At 43.5% G+C, this 20,706-nt stretch overlaps 1 protein-coding gene across 10 annotated transcripts in view; it reads left to right on the top strand.

Moving 5' to 3' along the window:
- chd9 (chromodomain helicase DNA binding protein 9) overlaps positions 1 to 20,706 on the top strand; it is a 64,881-nt gene that overhangs the window by 9,866 nt on the left and 34,309 nt on the right. For 8 of the 10 annotated variants that reach the window (XM_028955818.1, XM_028955812.1, XM_028955811.1 and 5 more), the window contains exon 3: positions 16,705 to 17,102. In XM_028955818.1, the coding sequence (XP_028811651.1) occupies positions 16,705 to 17,102 (398 nt within the window). Of the gene's footprint in view, positions 1 to 2,609; positions 2,659 to 14,695; positions 14,814 to 16,704; positions 17,103 to 20,706 lie in introns of those variants that run through there. The other 2 variants (XM_028955817.1, XM_028955816.1) reach the window with 2 other exon arrangements.

Raw genomic sequence — 20,706 nt, 5'->3', positions numbered from 1 at the left:
TAGCTTAGCTAAGGTTAAGATTTATAAAACGGGATTTTATAATGGCCAAATATGTAATATGAAATGTAATCCCCCGAGATCTGGTTTGGAGCGTACAGCCCCAAGCAGCACAAGAGTGAGGCATTTTTATGCACTTCTCTCCATTGCAGAGCCTATCGCAATATGGCGGCGACGTTGACGTACGATGCAGCTCGTCATGCGGCGTTTACCCATATGTCTATGCGAGTCACGAATCTGAGGTCTCCAATGAACCGAATCGAAAGTCATGTGACCAAACACGTCACATTCGACTGAAGTGAGACTTCAGTCAGCTCACAAACTTTGAGAGAATGAGTGATATGTTGCCGATTCAATCCATGTACTAATCATTTAAATCGCAGCTTTTGCGTTCATGTAATCGCACAGGCTGACATCGCGATTGCAATTAGATTATTCATGCAGCACTATTGTGAACCATCAAAGGGTGGGACTAATGCTGATCTAGCTTGTCGTTTAACATTGCGCTACCATTCATAGGCACTACCATTCACAAAAGTGATACACAGCAGCACAGCACAATTTGTCCTCTGCATTTAACCCATCACCCTGAGTGAGCAGTGGGCAGCCATGACAGGTGCCCAGGGAGCAGTGTGTGGGGATGGTGCTTTGTTCAGTTGCACCTTAGTGGCACCTTGGCTGATCGGGATTAGAACTGGCAACCTTCTGATTACAGGGCCTCTTCCTTAACCGCTAGGCCACCACTGCCCCTGTTGATATTGCCCCCAAGATATTGGTCAAAGTGCTGAAATAACTATCCATTTGAATTCATCTGCTATACCCGGTACATACTTTGATGTCATACAATAACTTTTACCAGCACTGCTTGTAATCACTCATGAATTGCAGCACTGTGTTGGAAGGGACACAACTTCAGACCAAACCAATTGTCTGTGCAAGATCAGACTTGATCAGCTTTAGACCCGCCCACTAACTCTGATAAAATCATGATGCGGTGAATGTGTCCAAATTAAATAAATTCAGTATGACACATTTAATTAATTCATAATGTTTTTAGATGTCATGTCATATTATTAATGCTTTTAATTTCACATTTTAAATAATTCATGACATTTTATTGTTGATTTATCTATTTAATTTTAATCAGTATGAAATGCATTATAACAATGTCTCAATTGCTTTATATAGGTCTACATTTTTACATGTACTATATGAGATGCATCATAGACATGTCTTGACCAAATATATGGGATTATTTGGATTATAAGTCTAATTTGTTACATTTGCAGAATTAGATTTTTTTTCTCTTTATAATAGTTTTTTTTTTCTTTTTTTTTTTTGTAGCTTATTCTCTCAGTTCCCCAGAGGGGAGATTTTTTATTTATTTTTTTTTATCACAGAATATTACCCCAGATATGATCCGTTGTCTTTGTTGCTCACTCCTATATCAAAACTCACTGAAATATACACCGAAAACGTTAAAAACAATTAATATGGCTTTTTACTCGTGCGTTTGAGTATACTATTAGTGAGCTATGAATAAAGTGGAATGACTCATTATTCATACCATTATTTAAATAATGTTTGTGTGCCATGTGACCATATCCATTCATTCTGTATCTACCCCAATCCTTTACTGTGTTGTTATTAATGGAGGTGATGGTGGTGATGATGGCAATGTGCCCTCACCAGTTAATTTTTGCACCAAATCTAAATTCTGATCACTCACATTAATGCAATTGGAATCCTAATTGCAGTTGCCATTGATTTTAACTAGTAAAACTGTAGAATGTGGTCATCTTTTACTGTAAGTGTGGTGCAGGCGTGCAGTTGGATGTCACTGACTGCCACAAAATAAATAAATGTCCAATGTGTGTATGACACTGTCTCCGAGAGATCAACAAGCTCGATCGTGCAGCTTTGAAAGAAGTTCTGCCATCCCATCAGAGAAGGTCTTCAACTGCAGTGTAGACTGGCACATTCCCACCATAGTAATGTAAAGGCTTGCCTGTGTGTGTGGAAAGGGAGATGCAGGTGCCGTCTTTCCGCAGTCTTTCTGCTTCGGTGGTTTAGATCTCGTTTGCTCCCTCCCCCTCTCACATCTGTGGTGTGTGTTTGCGAATGCGTATGTGTGTGTGTGTGTGTGTGTGTGTGTGTGTGCCTGCAAGTGAGTGAGGAGGCTGTGTGTGTGTATGTGGGTGATGGCCCCTGCTGAATTGCTGGCTTTGTTGTTTCCTGACCCTCCTTCAGGGAGGTTTATATAACTATCTCAAGTGGGCGGGGCATCAGACAGCCCTGATACACGACACCCTGTCAGTCACTGGGAGCCCCCACCCCTTCCACTGCCCTCCGGAACTTTCTCTTCTCTGCCGTGTGTATGTGTGTGTGGTGAGACACGGGAGGTTTACAGCTACTTCCTCCCTTTGATGACTGCTCTCTCAGGCATCCAGCCTGCCTGCCTGTCGCTGGGGCCAGGGAAAGCAGGGCGGAGCCTCAGAGTGAGAGGGTCAAAGGTGAACAGGAAGCCTGCCTTTTTTGAAGTGGGCGGTCTTTGCTGCAGAGCGGAAGGAAAAGTGGGTAGGAGAGGGAGGGGCAGGTTTGACTAGGATTTGGACTGTTGAGGAGCATGTGGGAATTCTGCCAGACCGAACTCCACAGTAGGTCTGAAATAAACAACAATTCTCTCCTTTTCCACTCTGATTTTGATATCTGAATGTCTTTGGGTCCATTTCAGCTAGCAGTAAGTGCTTCAGAGTTTTTGCCAGTTTTTTGAAAAGTGTGTTAATTTGGCGGCTTGCTGTCTCCGTAAGGGGGGGGGGGGTTGTGTGACTGGAATGTCAGGCTTTTTGCCGGTGACACACGTGACCTTCCTCAGCCTTAGTCATGCTGTCCTTTCAGTGCCGGGCCCAGAGACGCACAAAAAAAACTCACAGAAACCTCTAGTGGCTTTTCTGAGGTCAATGATGAGAGCAGGTATTGCCGACCCTGATGAGATGATTTGCGTTCACTTCCTACTGGTGGTTTGTCAGTTGTGATATTTTTCACCTCTCTCCATGGTGACTGCCGTTCACCCCCCCCCCCTCTCCACCTGGCCGGGGGACCGTGCCAGTAGTGACTTTCTCAGGTGACGCTCTGAAGTTGAAGAGTTCACCGGTTTCCATGGTTCCCGGGCTGCGAGTGGAGTGTTCTGTTGACAATAAGGAGGCCTTGTTTCACAATTTTGTGGAGAGGATGAGGTCTTTGCCGCCGTGACACAGGGGATAAAGTCCAGTTTGTGCCGTGGAATAGCTGTGGCGGAAGCCCCCTGTCAGAGACTGTCCTCCTTGCGCTTGTCCTTTTTGTACTTTGTCAGTGTGGCTAGGACCTTGTTAATGTTTTACCATCTGAAGTAGGAATTGGAGGCCAACTGCCGGCTCTGAATAATCTATGTTGCATGCGGTCGCTCCGCTAATTAAATCAGATTGGAATTTCTGGAGTCACATGACACATGGCTTCACACTGTTTCCCACATGAGCACAGAAGGTCAGTTCAGGCAGCGGATCCTTGTGCTTTATTTTGGTAGAGCCTCAATATGGCCATTTAATTAGTGCTGCACTAAATGTGTGTGTGTGTGTGTGTGTGTGGTACCCCTATGGCCAACCTGACCTCATTCCACACTCCTGCTTCAGCGCAAGGTCTTGCCCTCCACTTCTCTAAAGTCTCACACCCCCTCACTTTCAGACATGTCTGACTGGAGGATGATTACATCACTTGTTTGTCAGCTGTCACCTGTTTTTCTTATGACCCAGATGACTGCGAAGTCGCAGATTCAAGCCCCCTTGCTCCCACTCTGTCCCTGAGCAAAGCACTTAACCCTGAGCTGCTCCCGGGTGTCTGTGCCTGTATCTGGTGATTTTTGGGTCACTCAGGATGAGTGAGCATCAGTAATCTCACTTGTGAAGGGTCTGCGAAGATATGAGGGAGTGATGAAAGATCCCAGGATCAAACAGAGGGGTGTTTTCCAGGGCAACGGGCCGTTAGCATCACTGATTGCTTGATGAGTTTGAAAAAGATGACCCTTAGTCAACAAATATCCCCGTAAATTTCCTGGCATATAAGCCGCTAAACAGGGTTTGAGAACTTCGGCTTTTACGATGGTGCAGGGAATTTATTGATTTTTTAAATTGATTTTAAAGGCTATAGGGCCTTATCATTTCCACAATGCGGAAAACATGGATGAAATTGCGGAATCCAACAAAGAAAACAGAATCCGCTATAAAATGCAGAATTGTGTAAAATTAGCATTTCTGGCTGCTGCAGCCATCTACACGTTTCCAGGTGAGGCGGGACTTTCGCACACACCGACACAACATACATTTACATTTACGGCATTATCCAGCGTGACTTACAACGTAATTTCAAGTCACCATCGATGAAGAGATCAATTCCGGTTCACTAGGACCCCAACTATGAATACAATCTTTTTATTCACTCTGTTGTAGATTCTGTACACAAGTCGACAATAAGAAAGTTACAATTTAATCTAAATATTCTTTAAAGAGGAAGGTCTTGAGCTGTAAACACCCGGTCAGCGATGGCGAAGAGGCTGTCAGTGCCGAATTCGGACCACTTGCCCGATTGGTTCCGCGCATATGCGACATTTAGGATTGGCTTGCTGGAACACTGATGTCCTCAGAAACGTACTGAATTCGACTCTGAGTTTAGAACTGAACAATACCCAAATATTTTTTTATGAATAGGAAGAACTCTTTTGTAAGAACATATGTGACAACTACTTACAGTCAACAACTCACAATAAAACAAAGAAAAGCAAACTAGCGTGATCTAGTCATGCAAACAAATTCAAAACGTGATTTTATTACCATGGTTCATGGTGTGGTTTTTTTTTTTTTTTTTTTTTTTGTATTTTAGGCCTCCCCAATGTTTATTTATTTGATCTGGTTTTTTTTTAAAGTTTGGGCTAAAGCACTATTATTTTACAAAAAGAAGAATGAGTAATATTGCGAAATAGTTATTTGCATGAAATGCACATATTGTTTACATGTAAATTGTTTACAAAAGCAAAAAAAATGTGAGCTATATAATCACATAGTTTTTAGGTGAATAAATGTGTGTTATTGTGGAAAACATGGAATTTGGAAGAATTAAAATGGAAAACCCACCAACACGTTTAACCTCATCATATCAGACCAAATAAATTACCGATTAGATTACTGTAGATCAACGAAACTGTTACAGAAAACTCACTCACACTTAATTCTCCGTATCAGCCATTTTGCACAGACCCTCATCATGGAAAAGACACAAATACATCCATATGATGCAACTTTCAAGTTAAAAGTGATCAGTCTGGCTGTCGAAGAAGGAAATAACGCTTCTGCATGTTAACTCAAGTGCACAGGAGGGCTATGGTGATAGTGATCAATGACTTGCTTTTCCTGTATTTCCGCAGAGTAAGTGTGTGATTGAGTTAAATTTCGATACTGAAGATGAGGACATGAGAGCAATGTTAAATGTGTATGTAGTTGTGGATATTACTGGCATTTATTTAACTAAAAGTAATCTCTTGTTTCATCAGGGACACCTGTGGATCATAGACAATTGGGTCTTAGTTATGTACAATTTCTTATATATAGGTGCTCTATAGTCTGGAATTTACAGTAGTCCTATCATATGAAGAGGCATCTTTAGTGTGAAGTGTCCATCTCTTTGCACTGAAGATTCTGTCATGAGTTTTTTTTTTTTTTTTTTTTTTTTTTTCCCCCCCCCCCCCCCCCCTTCAATTGATTTGTATTTTGAGAGGGGACCTAAGAATGAAAATCAACTCGTTCTCATTCCCTCCCTCTCTTTATCCACTGAACCACTCCTCAGTCCACCTGTATTCTACGCCAGGCCTCCAGCTAACTCTGCACTCTTTCTATGTGTGTGTGTGTGTGTGTGTGTGTGTGTTTGTATGCATCCATCCTCTGCCCTAAATAATGAAAGAAAAGTAAAGTCTAGAAATCGTCCCTCCTGCTGTGCTCATCTCTACTCCCGGCAGTCTTGTTGAGCAGCACCCAGAACCCCCCCTCTGTTTTGCGACCTGCTGTGGCCCTGCAGAGCGGCGGCATACCAAGATCTCCGCCCTGATTTGCCCTCTCCGCCGAGCTGTCTGCCTGCTTCTGTAGGCGGTCCATTGATCAGAAGGCTGGTTAAGCTGACTGATGAATGGGGTGGTTTAATATCTTTCCTCAAGTGACAGACCACCATACATCTCTATCAGAGAAGCTTCATAAATCTGAAAGTCTCTATGGTGAACGCTTCTGTATCGGACGCCCTGCTATTTGGCCCTTCAAAGAGTTTGTCTTGGGTGGTGTGAGCATCAAAATAAAGTTGAAATCTAGCCAACTTTATGTTCATGACATTTGACAATATTCTTTGCATTAATTGTTACAGGACAGCCAGAAAGAACTCACACTCCACATCCACTTCCAAAAAATGAGTGGAAATGTGTTAATTACTTTATGTGTGGATGGTGTAAGATATCTTACCTTGCATTTTGTCAAGTAATAATTAAGCGTTTTTATTATTAATGGCTTTTCCATTCCCACTGGAGCAATGTCAGTAAATTACACTAGGTTTGCATAGGCTAATGTACCAGATTGGTACATTAATGCACCCCTAGTGAACGGTATACGAATTTCTGCAATAGGTCCAGTGACATCTTTTTCACATCATCATCATCATCATCACAGTCCTTCTTCAGAGGCAGCATAGATATTACATTGATTTGGCCTGCTGGCCTTCACGTCTGCCTCTGTTTCGGTATCATGGGAAGCAGATCAGTCTGGCTCAGCACCACCGCTCCCTTCCTGTCCTGTTGCTGAAACTGATAATGATGGAGCACCTCCTGAGCGACCACAGACTGACCTCCGCTACGCTTGCATCACAGCGCAGCAGGCGCTGAGACACAGAGAGAGAGGGGTCCACACTTTTTTTTGGTTCCTTTCACCGACATGGAAAGGCTGAGGCATTCTGTCGTAATTAAATTAAGGAGACAATTAGTTCCACTTTCAGGTGACATGCTGACTGTATGATAACATTTGTATGTATTGGGGGTGGGGTTTGGGGACCAGTGGTTCAGAGCTGAAGTAGGGGTGTTGAAATTAATCGTATAATCAATGCATCGCTATGCAGACGTGGACTATTCTGCATTGTTGCAATACAGAACATAATCGATTATATCATAATGACGTTGCTTGGATCAATATCGAGGCATTGATAATTGTATTCCAAATCAAATTGTGAGACCAGTGAAGGTTCACCCCGCTACACTGAAGTGCAAGTGATGTTAAGTCTTGCTAATAATATTCAAACACAAGTTGCTAATGGTTGCAATTGCCTCAAATTAGCATAGCAATTTGTGTGCCCTGACCCAGGATGGGGAGCTGGCTAATTACTATAAATATCCCAGGCATAGAGGCACACATACAGAGGCGTTTTGGAAGTGTTCTAGGTCTCAAAAGCCATTTCAAATGTGTTTATTCATGCCAAAAAAACAGAAGTCCAGTGATTGGGCATTTCAGTCCTGGCTGTTTTAGTTTCGTAGGCTAGATGACGAGGTGTCTGTATAATCATAGCAAGATTTAACACAATTGATAGAATCATTCCTTAACATTTTCTTACTGTGATAAAAAATGTTTCATTATTTATTGGTAATATTTTAAGGTTAAAGGCCTGTAATGTAGTTTTGATCAAACCAAGCTTAATGCACTACACATGTTAAGGTTATGCAGTTGCTAACAAAACTAGTTTGTAACAATAGTTTTCTATAATTAACTTGCTGTCTCCCATGCGCCAGTGAGGCACACAGACATTTTTAAAATGATGTCATAGGAACACTGATTGTCACATGTTGTCACATGACTGTACCAGGAAGTTCAGAATGTCACCTAGGGACTCATGTCACCATGGCCCATCCAACACGTTCGTGTGGGGCCCATATGGGTTGGAGATGTGCTGGTGTGGTCTGCCCAACTGGGACCCAGTTAATTTTGTCCGGGGGCTCTATTGGGTAACCTTATGTGGGCAAGCTTAGATTGGGAGCAAAAGTTGCCCTGATTTACCCACAGTCATAAAAACACTTAGACCAACATGGACCTCACTGGCTTTTCATTCTGCTTTTAGAAAATGTTCCTTTAAGCAATTTCATTGCTTGTAGGTCTCCTTGTAGTTCCATGGTAAAACCATCAGGGTACTTTTAATCCTTCTGAGAGTTTATATTGTATCAATCTGTATCAGAATTATATTTGTAAAACTGACTAATTAGTTTTAAATTACAGGTAATATATGGGTGGTCCATATCAGCCCCACCTTAATTTGAACCTATTTGAGGAGCAGGATTTACCTTGATTTAACCACCGTCATGGAAAAAACAATATGGAAGTCACTGGCTTTTCTGTTTTAAGTGGTCAAGCTTGTTTATCAGTTTTATCCTTTGGTACTGAACTGGTAATACTATATTATTACCCTTAATTTTAGGGTTGACGTTAATAAAAGGATTACAGTGACTTTTCATCATTTTAGGTGAATGCATCAATGCTGACAGATGTTTCACGCTAAGGTATTTATTACAGCTTTACTTCAAATACAAATGCACAGATACAAGAACTCCACCCTTTCATCGGTGCTGAAACTTCATTTAGAATGTAAATCGACTGTTGATTCATATTGACACTAAAGCAAACTTCAAAAGAAGTAAGAGAAGAATCAGCAAAAATTGGTTTGACTTCTTAAGTTTTGCAAGCAGAACAGAGCCACAAACACACAACTTAAAAGTGTTTTTCATGACTGTGGGTAAATCAGGGACTACTCGTTCTCCCCATATGGGTTTAGTTTCATTAAATAATCTGGCAAAAACAAGCACAAGAATGGTGTGTAACTTTTGTAAATTGATTTTAATATTTTTTTTCTAAACCTGATCTATACGCTGCTGGAAACCTTGATTGAACATCAAGGCTTGCCCCCATGGGACCACCATGGAACCCCGGGACAAAATTAACTGGGACTTAGTTGGGCAGCCAACATGAGCCTATATACAACTCATATGGGCCCCGATTGAACGTGTTTGCTGGGGGTTACTAAAATGCATGGGTACCTTTTGTCGTTTGTTTTGTGTTTGCTTTAAATTTAAAAGCATCACAGTTAAAACCATTTTGTTCAGCAATAGTGTAGCTAATGGTTGAACTGGTAGTTCTTGGTTCTTGAATCCTCTGATCTGACCACAACTATTTGCTAATTTGCTAACTAGCAATTTAGCAGTGCAACCACATATCAGAGGTAGCTGTTTTGCATTTTGTGTATTGTAACCTTTCCCAGTGTTTATACTGCTCTGCACAGTAATGCCGAAGCTTTTTTTTTCTTCTTAAAAGGTCCCCTGACATGATTTATTTGTTTTGCTTTTATATAGGTCTTAGTGGTCCCCTAATAGTATGTCTCTCTTCGAAATTGAGCCTTGGTCCAGCCACTATTAGAGAGTCCCACATTGAGATTTCCCCAGGAAGTGCCGTTTCCATGTCTTTAGCTTTAAATGGTTATGAAGAGGTGAGAGGTGGGATTAGGAGGAGAGTATAGTGAGGGGGCATTTGCAGAAGTTATGTCATCACCAACAATGTTTGGCGCAGACTGTACCTTGTGTAACCTTTCCCCTTATGAGGACATAATGGGAGAAATTCCAGATCCGGAGAGTCTCTGAACGGCTAAGCAGATTGACCAAATCTCTCTTTATACCCCTTGCCATTTCTAGCCACTGCAGGACCATAGACAGGCTAGGAGAATTCAATTTAATATTGGAAAATGTACTTATTTTATTAGTTTTTATTTCATTGTTATCTATATTGATTTAAAGCTATGCTCTGTTTTGCTAATTTTCTTCCTGTCTGCTCCTTTTCCCACCCACTGCTAATTTGATTCAGATCTTGCGTTCCAGTGATAGTGGCTTAAGGATCTTGGGAATGGCAGTGCAGCATTAGGACCTCACGTGAACACGCCTAGGTAATTTTAGGTGCTTGTGAATGCTGTTCAGTACCATTTTGCCGCTCTTGTGTGCATCATTCCTCCTCAGTGGAGCTGCTCTTCCAGTTCTCACTAGTGGCCCTTCAGCTGATGTTCCAGCTCGGCGAATAAATGATGGTTCTCTGCTATAAAAGCCCTCCTCCCCCTCGCCGTCTTTCCACAGATGGCTGAGCAGATTTACATTCTGCCAATATGTCTGTGTGCCTCCTTTTCTGACACTCAGGCGCATTTGAGCTGCTGGGTGTGTGTGCTGTCAGGAGTTTGTGGAAGTGTGCTGCTGTGCACCTCGGTTCACAGGAATCATTACCGTCTGATGCACTGTTTAATTGGTTCAGGAAGCATTGCTTTGCATCACATCCCCTTTCGTTTATCATCCGGCCCGCTCTCGCTCTCTCTCTCTCTCTCTCTCTCCCCGGCAGTGCGCCGTGCTACTTTAAATTGGCCAACAGCCTCAGTCCTGATTAGTGCCTCCTAATCTTTTTTTCCCCCGGCCTGACAGCGTAATCTATATTCTATTAACCAGGACACAAGTCGGGGCTGTGGTTATGGTCGGGGAAGGTGAGTGTTGTGGTGCTATTAGCGTTCGCAAGCACAGGGCCGGCCTATTATTAGCATTAAGAATGTGGAATGTGACACACTTACCTTTTTATGCATGTGTATGTGTGGTACAAGTCTGCCTTCTCCTAACGTACTGGAATACACTCATCGGCCACATTATTAGAGAGACATTTTAGACTTTAGCCTTCAGTTGTCTATTTTCCCTATCCAGTCACACCCTTCCAAACACTACTGACCCTGATAAAATCCTATTGAATCCTTCCTTCAGTCACAAAATGCCCACCGATGAGTAGGGTTGTTGTCTACAACAATGTGAAATTCTGTGGACTGTAGCTCTGATTATTGGTTTCTAATAAAGTGGCAGTCAAGTTTAATTTTGAATGGATTAAAAGGACTGCACAATTTTGATAAATTATTTGAGACAAAACTGAAGTTGTGATTTTATTTGAAACGGCTAATCATTGTCCTTTTAACTACCCAGCCTTTATTGAATCATTTTAACAGGATTAAATGTCTTTAAATGTAACTTTACAACTGAAAGCATGTAAACACGAACAATCAATTATATAGTAAAGAAAGACAAGTAATGAATACAATCAAAATGGAAAGGAGCAAAATAATTTGTGTATACTGTGCTTTTTCAAAAATGTCAGCTGATTTAAAGAATATATATTAATAAGCAATAAAGCCATGTCTGGGAAGACGTTTATCACACGTCATATGTGGGCTGCCGCCTTTTTTTATATGGATCGGAACAGATGTGTGTTAGGAAGCCGGTGTTCTCTGTATACTCCTGAGGAGCCGTTCTGTTCGGTAAGCGCCGATATCAATCAGGATGCTGTGACCTGCTGTTGGGCAGAGATGAGCTTTTATTTCGCCTCTGCGGAGAACCTGTGCCTCCATTCGTCACCGAGGAAACTCTTCACATGGTGGTGCGTTGTTCTTGGACGTGGGAGTGAAGCAGCAGAGCTCTGATTGGGTACTAGCCGTTGTGGTGAGCACGGGTGGGAGTTTCATCCGTGGTGTGTTTGGGGGTGATGGGAGATGGAACTGCGGGAGTGGGTTTGTTTTCCCTGACTGAGTGGAACCATGGGCCTTGGGTCAACCCAATCCGCCGCTTTCATTTCCAGGAAGAGGCGCCCCGCACAGTCTCCGTGATGAGGTAATAAACAGGAGACGGAGACGGACACCTGTGCCTCTTCCCCACTCGCTGCTCTGCACACGCCCGCCTCTCTATTTATTTTCTTCCTTTTTCTGCCTCACTCCCCTCCCCCCTGGTGGAAGAAGCCACTCCCATCAGCAGAGCAGAGCAGCACTCACACATCGCATTTGCATTTTAACTGTTAGGCTGCTGGTGAGCTGCAGCTCCTCACGCCATGTGACCACTCCTGCATGTGTCTGCTGGTAGTTCCAGTTTCTTTTTTTTCCCTCTTCCCGTCTCTCTCTCTCTCTCTCTCGCTCTCTCTCTCTGTCTGTCTCACATGCATGCATGCACGCACGCACACACACACGCACACAAACATATATAAATATATAACACTCTCTGGCTTTCAGCCATAGTAAAGGCTTGTCTGGTAGCAAAAATATCTAATCAGCCCCAAATCATTAATTTCTTTATGCTAGTCATGATGGTGTTTACCTGTATAAACTTGCATAAATATTTGTGCATGTTTTATGCATCAAAATATTGCTTGAGCGGCAAGGCCAACACCCTAATGTTAACTAATATTGCACTATGTGTAGTATTAGGAGCCTGTATGTAGCAGTTTGCTGATGTGAATCTCTTTCTCTTAGTAGGCCAACTGAGCAACACACACACTCACTCTCACTTTCCTTGTTTGTGTTGCCTGCTCAAAACCACGCACAGTAATGGCCCGGCGGCTTGTCTACAGAACCCATATAAATACCTCTTGCTAAAATGCCGGCATCTTCACATGCTTCGACAATGCAGTCAAAAGGCACAGTCTGGACGTGAGGTGCAGCGTTACAAACATCACGTCTGCTCAGTGTTGTCAATCAAAATGTAGCAGGAAAATATGTAATAAATCTCGTTCCATAATTTTTTTTTTTTTTGCCTGTTTGACCCTCGTCTGGACAAAGGCTCCCTGTGCATGCGGCACATTGAAAGGAATCTTTTAGATGTGGAGTGTGTCACAGGTTGGTGTGGCATCTCGTCTAGCGTCCCCAGTTCATGACTCATGCTGAATCCCCGGCCTTCAGCACAGCTGCACACATCTTGTGTGTGTTTCTGTGTGTGTGTGTGTGTGATTTGGGTGGGGAGTAGCTAATGACTACTCAGCAGCCGCAGGCTTTTTTTTGTGAATACAATCTTCAATATTCCCAGCGTCAGGCTTTCGCTGTGCCGGAAAACATTTCACACGGATCAGTTTTTTGATGTAACCCGGCCATCCAGTGTCAGACACTTCTGAGAACCGCTTGTTCTGTGTGCCACTAGTTGCGTCACATTCAGGTTGTCTCCTGACAGACTGACCTTCTCTGAGTGCTCTGCAGAGTCTCCTGGGAAGACCCTGTTTCCTGGAAACGTGTATGGGAAGCACACAGTACCGTGTCCTCAGCACTACATGTCACTTACAGTTTTGGAATGTTTCTAACTTTCAGGCAGTTCCCAATTCCTTAGCATTGATATTTTATATATTTCTATATTCGTTCAGTGTTTATATTTAACTGCTCATTTTACTTGTACGCAATTATACTAGACAGGAATTGCTATGTCATTTTATATTGGCACTTCTTTGCTCTAAGCCAGAGGCACATGGCCGAATGTGAACGCCTCTCACTCAGTCGATGAAGGGTAGCATGTTGCGTTATTTCTAGTTAAAGAGGACTTGTTTTTTGTAAACACTAGTGAAAGTGATGTGTGGGGACCATACCGTGATCAATTATTTGGTGACTGACTATCAATAACAAAACCATTTGTTGTATGGGGTGGGTTGTGTGTTTGTTCTTGCCACAGGGGGGCAGTATTAATGTTGCTCTCCCCTGACCCAGAAAATCTTTTTTTTTTTTTTTTTTTATAAGTATCATATTTAGATCAATTATTAATAAACAAACCTGGTAATTCTGTGCATTTTTGCACTATTAACTATTATACATTTGATTTGTTGTTCATCTAGTTTTTGTGTGTGTGAGGGGCATTTTTTCTTTTTATTTGCATCCATATAACCATGTTTCACCCTTTTTCTTCAACCATGGAAAAAAAAAAAACGCTCACGGGGCAGGGAACAGCAGAAATTGGGGGTGGATATACCCTTTAATGTAATAACTGCTAGCACCATCTGCTGGCCTACTTCCTCTCACAGAGGCAGAGAGAGAGAGAGAGAGGGTGAGCGAGGGGAGAGAGAGAATGAGAAAGAGTGAGCAGCCGAGAGAGAGAGAGAGAGGGGGAAAAAAAGAGTGGATTTTAACGACATCTCTAATATTCATGCTGATGCATTTTGCTGCTTTGTGCTTTCATTTTCCACCGCTCCGCCGGAGACTCCAGCTCGCTGCCCGCGCCTTAGCCAGAGAGAGGGGAGGGGAACGAGGGAAGAGGAGGGGAAAAACCAAGTGGAAAAGAGGGGAAAAAAAAGCAAGTTGGCGACAGAGCTAGTAGATCGAGAAAGAAAAAAAAAACTTATGTATTTTGTGTACAAAAGAGGAGTAGCCCTTACCTTTATCCTGAGAAGAGGAGGAAGAAGAAGTGGCTGAAAAAAAAAAAGAGCAAGAAGGGGCACGCGAACGGGGAGCGGAGAGAACGGTCGGCGTCGGACGGACCGAGGGAATCAATGAGAAGGGAGGAGAGAAGGCGGCAGCGAGAGAGAGAGGGAGCGAGAGGGGAGGGAAGGCTGAGCGAGTCGCCGCCCGTAGCCCGTAGCCGCCGAGCGGGGAGCAGCAGAATGAGCGGCCGCGCCGCGCACCTCCACTGAGGGCAGCCGAGCCGCGGCCCGAGCGGGGAGGGAGGAGGAAGCAGCCAGCAAGCCGCCCGCCGCCACCGCCACTTACCACGGAGCTCTGAACACCGGGGGGGAGGGAGGGAGGGGGCGAAGAGACGTAACGCTCGCGGAAGAGAGAGAGAGAGAGAGAGAGAGAGAGAGAGAGAGAGCGAGAGAGGAGGAAAAAAACTGCAAAAGGGCAAGGCTTTTGTTAGAGGGAGAGAGAGAGGGAAGAAAAAAAAAATGTCGACAGTGAAGAGGCCAAGAGGAAGGGTAAGTGAGAGCCCCTTTTTTTTTTTTTTTTTTTGCCCGAGAGGGGAGCCGGATGAGGAAGGGAGGAGGGGCCGGCAGGAACTGAACAACCTCTGCTGCTACTGGCTTGTGCTGCAGCCTTCGCCGCCGCCGCCGCCGCCGCCATCTTGAGCCAGCGTTGCTCCGCATGCCTATTCCCCTCCCTTCATTTGCTTGGCTGTGGTAGGCCTTAAGGTGACATGCGATGCTCTCCCCTTTTCCCTCGTCCCTCCCTCCCTCCCTACCTCCCTCCCCTTCTCTTCCCTCTCCCCCTCTATAAACTGGTGCAGTTGGTGTTGCTGTTGTGAGGTGGTGTTCACTCGCTTTCTCTCTCTCCCCCCTTCCCTCTGTGTGTGAGTATGTTAGTGAAAGTAATGCGTGGCACCTTAAACACGCCTTTCCTCCCCCCAGCTTCTCTCAGGCATGGTGGGAGCCAGTGTGCAGGCAGGGAGATTGAAATCACTGCAGTGCTGGCAGCCTGTAATTTTAGTTATTTATAGATGTATTACACAGCTGCAGTGCGCTCACTTTGCTGCATTTTTCTTCATTTACTCTCCCTTCCCCAAGCCCCCACCTCTCTCCGCACACTTTCTTTTAAACACACACTCATACGTCTTCCCCCCTCCCGTCAGCGTGTTCCATTATTTTTACTAACCCCCTTCAACTGTGTGTGTTTCATCTTTTCTTTCCACAAGACCCAAAAAGGGTTAATGAGAGTGTTCTAGTTTGGGCCGATCATTTTCTGTAATAGCTTCGGTGCCGTGCACGTGAGACGCATAATGCAGCGCCCTTTTTTATCTTCCAAAAAAATGTTTATAACCTTGTGTCAGCCAACTCTTTGTTTCTGATTCGAGGTAATTCCCTTTTATTTAGCGACTGGCTGTGCCACAGTCAGCCGCTGGTGGATTTAGGCGGGCAGTGGGGAGCAGCGCTGGCCTCATGTATAATTCACATATTATCATGTATCGCGCTGACTGTATAATTTATGCTGGCTTGGCTGAATTGCCCGAGTTGAAACAGTGTTGGAATGTGCACTGGGGTGAAGACTGAGGTGTTTGTGACGTGTGTATTTTACATACACATACAGAGTAGGAGCGTATGACTGTTTGCGGTATTTTGTTAAATTTACTTTCCTGCTCCCCTGAACCAGTTTTGTCCTGCTAGACGCGAGAGTGACACCCGTTCCGTGCCATGCCCACTTGGAGCTGGTGGCGCTCTAGGTCTTGTATCATCTCACAAACAGCATCACACATATGAGAGTATGGGAGTATAAAGTAGTGGTACGCAATTTTGCATTTCAGTTTGAATTTGGTCCAGAAATGTCCAGTGATTGGACATTGTCTGGTGGGAGGGCTTTCACCTCTTGGTGCTTATAATCTAACAGGCTCTGGTGCTTATGGCGTCTTCTGTGTTCCCAGAATGGCAGATGTCACCTGAACCTGTTGAACTGTTAAACTTCTGGTATTTCAGCATTGCGCCTGTCATGGCTGCCCACTGCTTACCAAGGGTGATGGTTAAAAGCAGAAGACACGTTTCGTCGTATCACTGTGTGCTGTACTGCAGTGTTTCACAATCACTTCACTGAAGTTAATAACACTAGCACAAGCTGATCGCTCCGGCCCACAGCAAAACGCCACTTGTCTTAAAGCGGATTTCAGAACTGTTACAAACCACAGCATAACAAAAATTGCCTATCGAAAATGCTTTTGAGCAGACCTACTGTGGTAATAATATTGTTCACTTATAGTTCACTTTACAAAACATAACGCATTTGTTTCTGCATATAAAACCTTGGTCAGCGGTTTGTTTTTGTTTGTTCCAGTTGGTTGTTTGGGGTGTCTGGGAAAATCTTCTGTCCTCTGTTTCTCCACAGCCTCCCAAGAACACTAATGGTGCCAGCAGCCATGCGCGGGTCCTCAGCCCCCCGATGAAAGGTGGCATGTCATCGTCATCGTCCTCTTCCTCTTCTTCATCCTTGTACTCCTCTGCCTCGGAGCGACGGGCCCAGAAGCGGCAGCAGCAGCAGCAGCAGCAGCAAATGGAGAGCCTGGAGGACAAGCAGGAGAAGGCCAACCGGATCATCTCGGAGGCCATTGCCAAGGCACGTGAACGTGGGGAGAAGAACATCCCCCGGGTCATGACTCCCGAGAGCTTCCCCAGCTCCTCCCAGCACAGGGGCCACCGCAGCACTTCAAAGGCACGGTCAAAGGAGAAGACCTCCAAGACGGCCCACATCATCTCTTCTCAGCCCAAACAGAAGTCCAAGATTGGGTAAGAAATGCCCCTTTCTAATCTGCTGGGTGAAAATGCACACAATGGTAGCGGTGGGCTTACCAACATTTCCTTCTACTTCCATTTTGTCCCTCATCCCTTTATCCCGTGTGGCTCCTGGAGAAACCTGTAATTAGGTGTATGTAAGATAAATGGAGAATTTGAAGCGTGCATATGTAAAAAGGTTCGGGGCCGCAGCGGGGAGCAGGTTTGTTCGGAATCGATGCTGTGGTACTATTACTGGCGCATTAAGAAGCTGCCGGGCAGATCTAGATCCTTATTAGGAGAGCCCGAGGGGCAGGGAGAACACAGGTTATTTGCTGATTGGGCCCTGAGGCGGGTTGAGGCTGGCTGGAACAGCGTCGGGCCCTCTCGCTCCGGAGCTGCTTGGGTGAAGACGAGACCTGCTTGGTATTCTGCTGCAGAGGTGGTACTGTGCGCTCGCGATCATGACTAATGATTTTTGAAGATCGGTACTGGAAAATGGGTGGAAGTGCATCATGGACGTTTTCCGCTCCCCTCCCTGTTTTTCTTCAGATGTTTTGCTCTGCAGTTTCGGGAACTAGTTGTCCTGATTTAGCGCAAGTACCAGAAGAACTGGATCGAAGGAGAGCCTGCGTCTGTGCCTTTTATTATAAATTGCACCGATGATGTAACATATAGCTCTCAGAGTGAGTCAGGCTTAGAAAAAGTTCCACTCTGAAACATCCCTTACTAAGCCAGAAATGGCCTTTTGATGCTGGATATGGTTTATTATAATCAATGCTAATAGGTTTATTGATATTGATTGTCAAGATTAAACAAAAAAAAAATTCTACAGCAGATGTAGTTGAGTCAGCTGTACATGTGAACTGACTCAGCCGTTCATGTTGGTTACTCTTTAAACTGCACATTTGACTTTCCATCCGAGGGTTCCTCGATTAGCTATCTACCTGACCCAAATACCTTTGTAATAAATGAAAGGCAAACAATAATTTTTGTTCAGGAGGTCTACTTTACTCCCTCCTTTCTCTCATAATATAATATATTTTAATGCAAGCGATTGACCAGACCAAAATCCACCATCGGACTATTTCATACCCATTTTATGAATCACATGAAGACAATTGATTTTAGATTTGGCTATATATTGCATAGTATAACTTGTATATTTGACTAAATATATAATTTTTAAGATTAAGCGTGGTCAGTAACCCTTTCGCTCTTTGACCTCAGCAGTAAGCCTAGTATTGTGTCATTGCATGATAAGAACATAAGGACCATATACTTTATTTCATGTAGTTGTACATTGCGCTATAATGACAACTGGTGGTGTATATAGGGCCATAACGATAGGTGAGCCGAGACCAAAATTGTAATTTTTACCTAAATCTCGTAACAAGGTTCTAGAAGCCACACACAGCTTGGTGTAATCACATTATGAATACGTCAACCCTTTTTTCCATTTCACACATTTCACAGTAATACTTGTTAAACAGGTAATTGTTGTTTTGTTCAGTTAGTAAGAGAGTAAATTATACATTGTTTTTACTGGAGTATATGTTACAGCCACACACTCACTAGACGTCCATCAGTTTACTTAATTAAAGCTCTGATAATATGGATTTGGAGTTCCAATACACCCTTAGTTACATAATTAATAATTAGTGTTTGTGTGTACCGCAGGCTACAACCCAGTTGACATGCTGATAAGAGTAATGTCTGCAGCAGCTTTTCAGCTGCATGTGGACATTTCACTGGAATAAAGTAGGGCTGATCTCCCAGTGCGGTGGAAAATACCCATTCAGTAAACTGGAATCTCCTCACTGACCTGCATTACCCAACTGAACCAGTTTCAGTAAGAATGGCCTGCGTGTGCTGGTGTGTGTGTGCGCATGATGTCACTTCACACTCAGTGTCTTTTGTTGTGGGTGCTCTCCCGTTGAAGTGTCGTTTTGTCTGTGTGGGATGTGTGATAGACCTTAGAGTGTGTGTGTGTTTTGTGTGTGTGGGAGAGGCAGAAGCTGAACAGTGCAATACATGTTGACGGACGCAGCGGTGTTCATGTTGCTCAGGGCAGGTTTTATGGCGTGGCAGAAACCCAAGTGTGCGCCGCCCAGGTTTTGCTCATGAAATATTAATGCAGCCTTTTACCCGCGTGCCTCCGCTAACCTTCTCCAAGACTTATTACCTCCGTCTGTGTGTGCGTATGTGCGTGTGTTCGTGCCTTAGAGGCTGCTTGAGAATGAAGGGTGTGGCGAGGGAGCTGCAAAGCAGGAGAAGGTTTGCAGAAATAGGTCTGATGGAGGCTAAATACCAGAAGCAGGGCCAGCATCGGTGGGGCTTCTGAGAGTGAAGAATACACTTGTTTGAAGGCTATAGGATATACTCTACTGTTCCAAGCTAAATACTCAAAAATAATTAGCTTTTTATCCCAGTTTTTAACATGTGGGGAGTAAACAGTCACAAGTCACCGAGCTCTCGAATCTCTCATTTCCAATGCAGAAGAAATCATTATCTAGATTTTAAATAAATAATACATCTATTTCATGGAATTATATTTTCCTGGCACTATTTGGGGAGTGTTTTGCGAATGTAGTGTCTTCTACAGGGTTTGATAATACGTCCTTGGGTTTTTGTTTTTGTAGCAGTTGTGTTCCCAAGATGGTATCTCTAACAGAGATCATGTTTGTGATGTTCCCTGACACACTCATCTACAAGACATTACTTTTATTGGTTCTAGCTGTGGGCATCATGGGTAGTAACCTACTGTCACATCTCATCAGGAGTGGCCTGTGCACTCAGGGGAAAGAAAAAATTTATCTTTATTTTGTTTGAATAATGAAATAAGCACATCACCTCCCCAGCATGCCAACAAACCAACCAGAAAAATAGAGTGAACTGTGGATTTTGAGGTACTGTAACACCCACATCTCTTAAAAAGTCTGTGACCCTAAGGACTGAATCTCTAATTAGTGAAAGTAAGTCACTCAGGATGATAATAGTATGGGCTTTGCCACCACTGTGCTCGCATGCACCAGGTGAGCTACCCTCAGAGCACAGTCTAAATAAAAGCTTACCCATTTAAAAAAGAATCAAACCTGAAATCATATTAGTATTTGAATCCATAACAAAACTCAATTTACATGTAATTTAACATCCATTTCATATTTGAAATGATCTTGAAATATAATAACAGTTGGACTTTAAAATCCGCATTTAAAAAAGCATGACTGAACAGAAAAAAAAATTGTGCTAATTTTTACATCCAAACACAGAGCAACTGCAATGCTTTGCTCATTTGCAAGTCATTATGGCCAGTGGAGCCATATATTTTTATTTTTAATTTTTTTTAGGAAAAAATTATCACCATTATCACCATTTCTAGCCACTGCAGGACCATAGACAGGCTAGGGGAAATAGTATTAATATTAAATCATCATTTCATGTCAGGGGGCCAGAGCTTTAAGCAAACTTTGAGAGAATGAGTGATATGTTGCCGACTCAATCCATGTACTAATCATTTAACTCGCAGCTTTGATTGCGATTAGATTAATCGTGCAGCACTACTTTACATGCATTTAAGAGAGTGTGTCAGATGTAAACTGGCTTCACACTGGATTGC

The sequence above is a fragment of the Denticeps clupeoides genome, chromosome 16, assembly GCF_900700375.1.
Source record: "Denticeps clupeoides chromosome 16, fDenClu1.1, whole genome shotgun sequence".
In the NCBI taxonomy this organism is placed as follows: Eukaryota; Metazoa; Chordata; class Actinopteri; order Clupeiformes; family Denticipitidae; genus Denticeps; species Denticeps clupeoides.
Note: the sequence above shows the minus strand (reverse complement) of the source record. Positions and strands in the feature narration are given on the sequence as shown.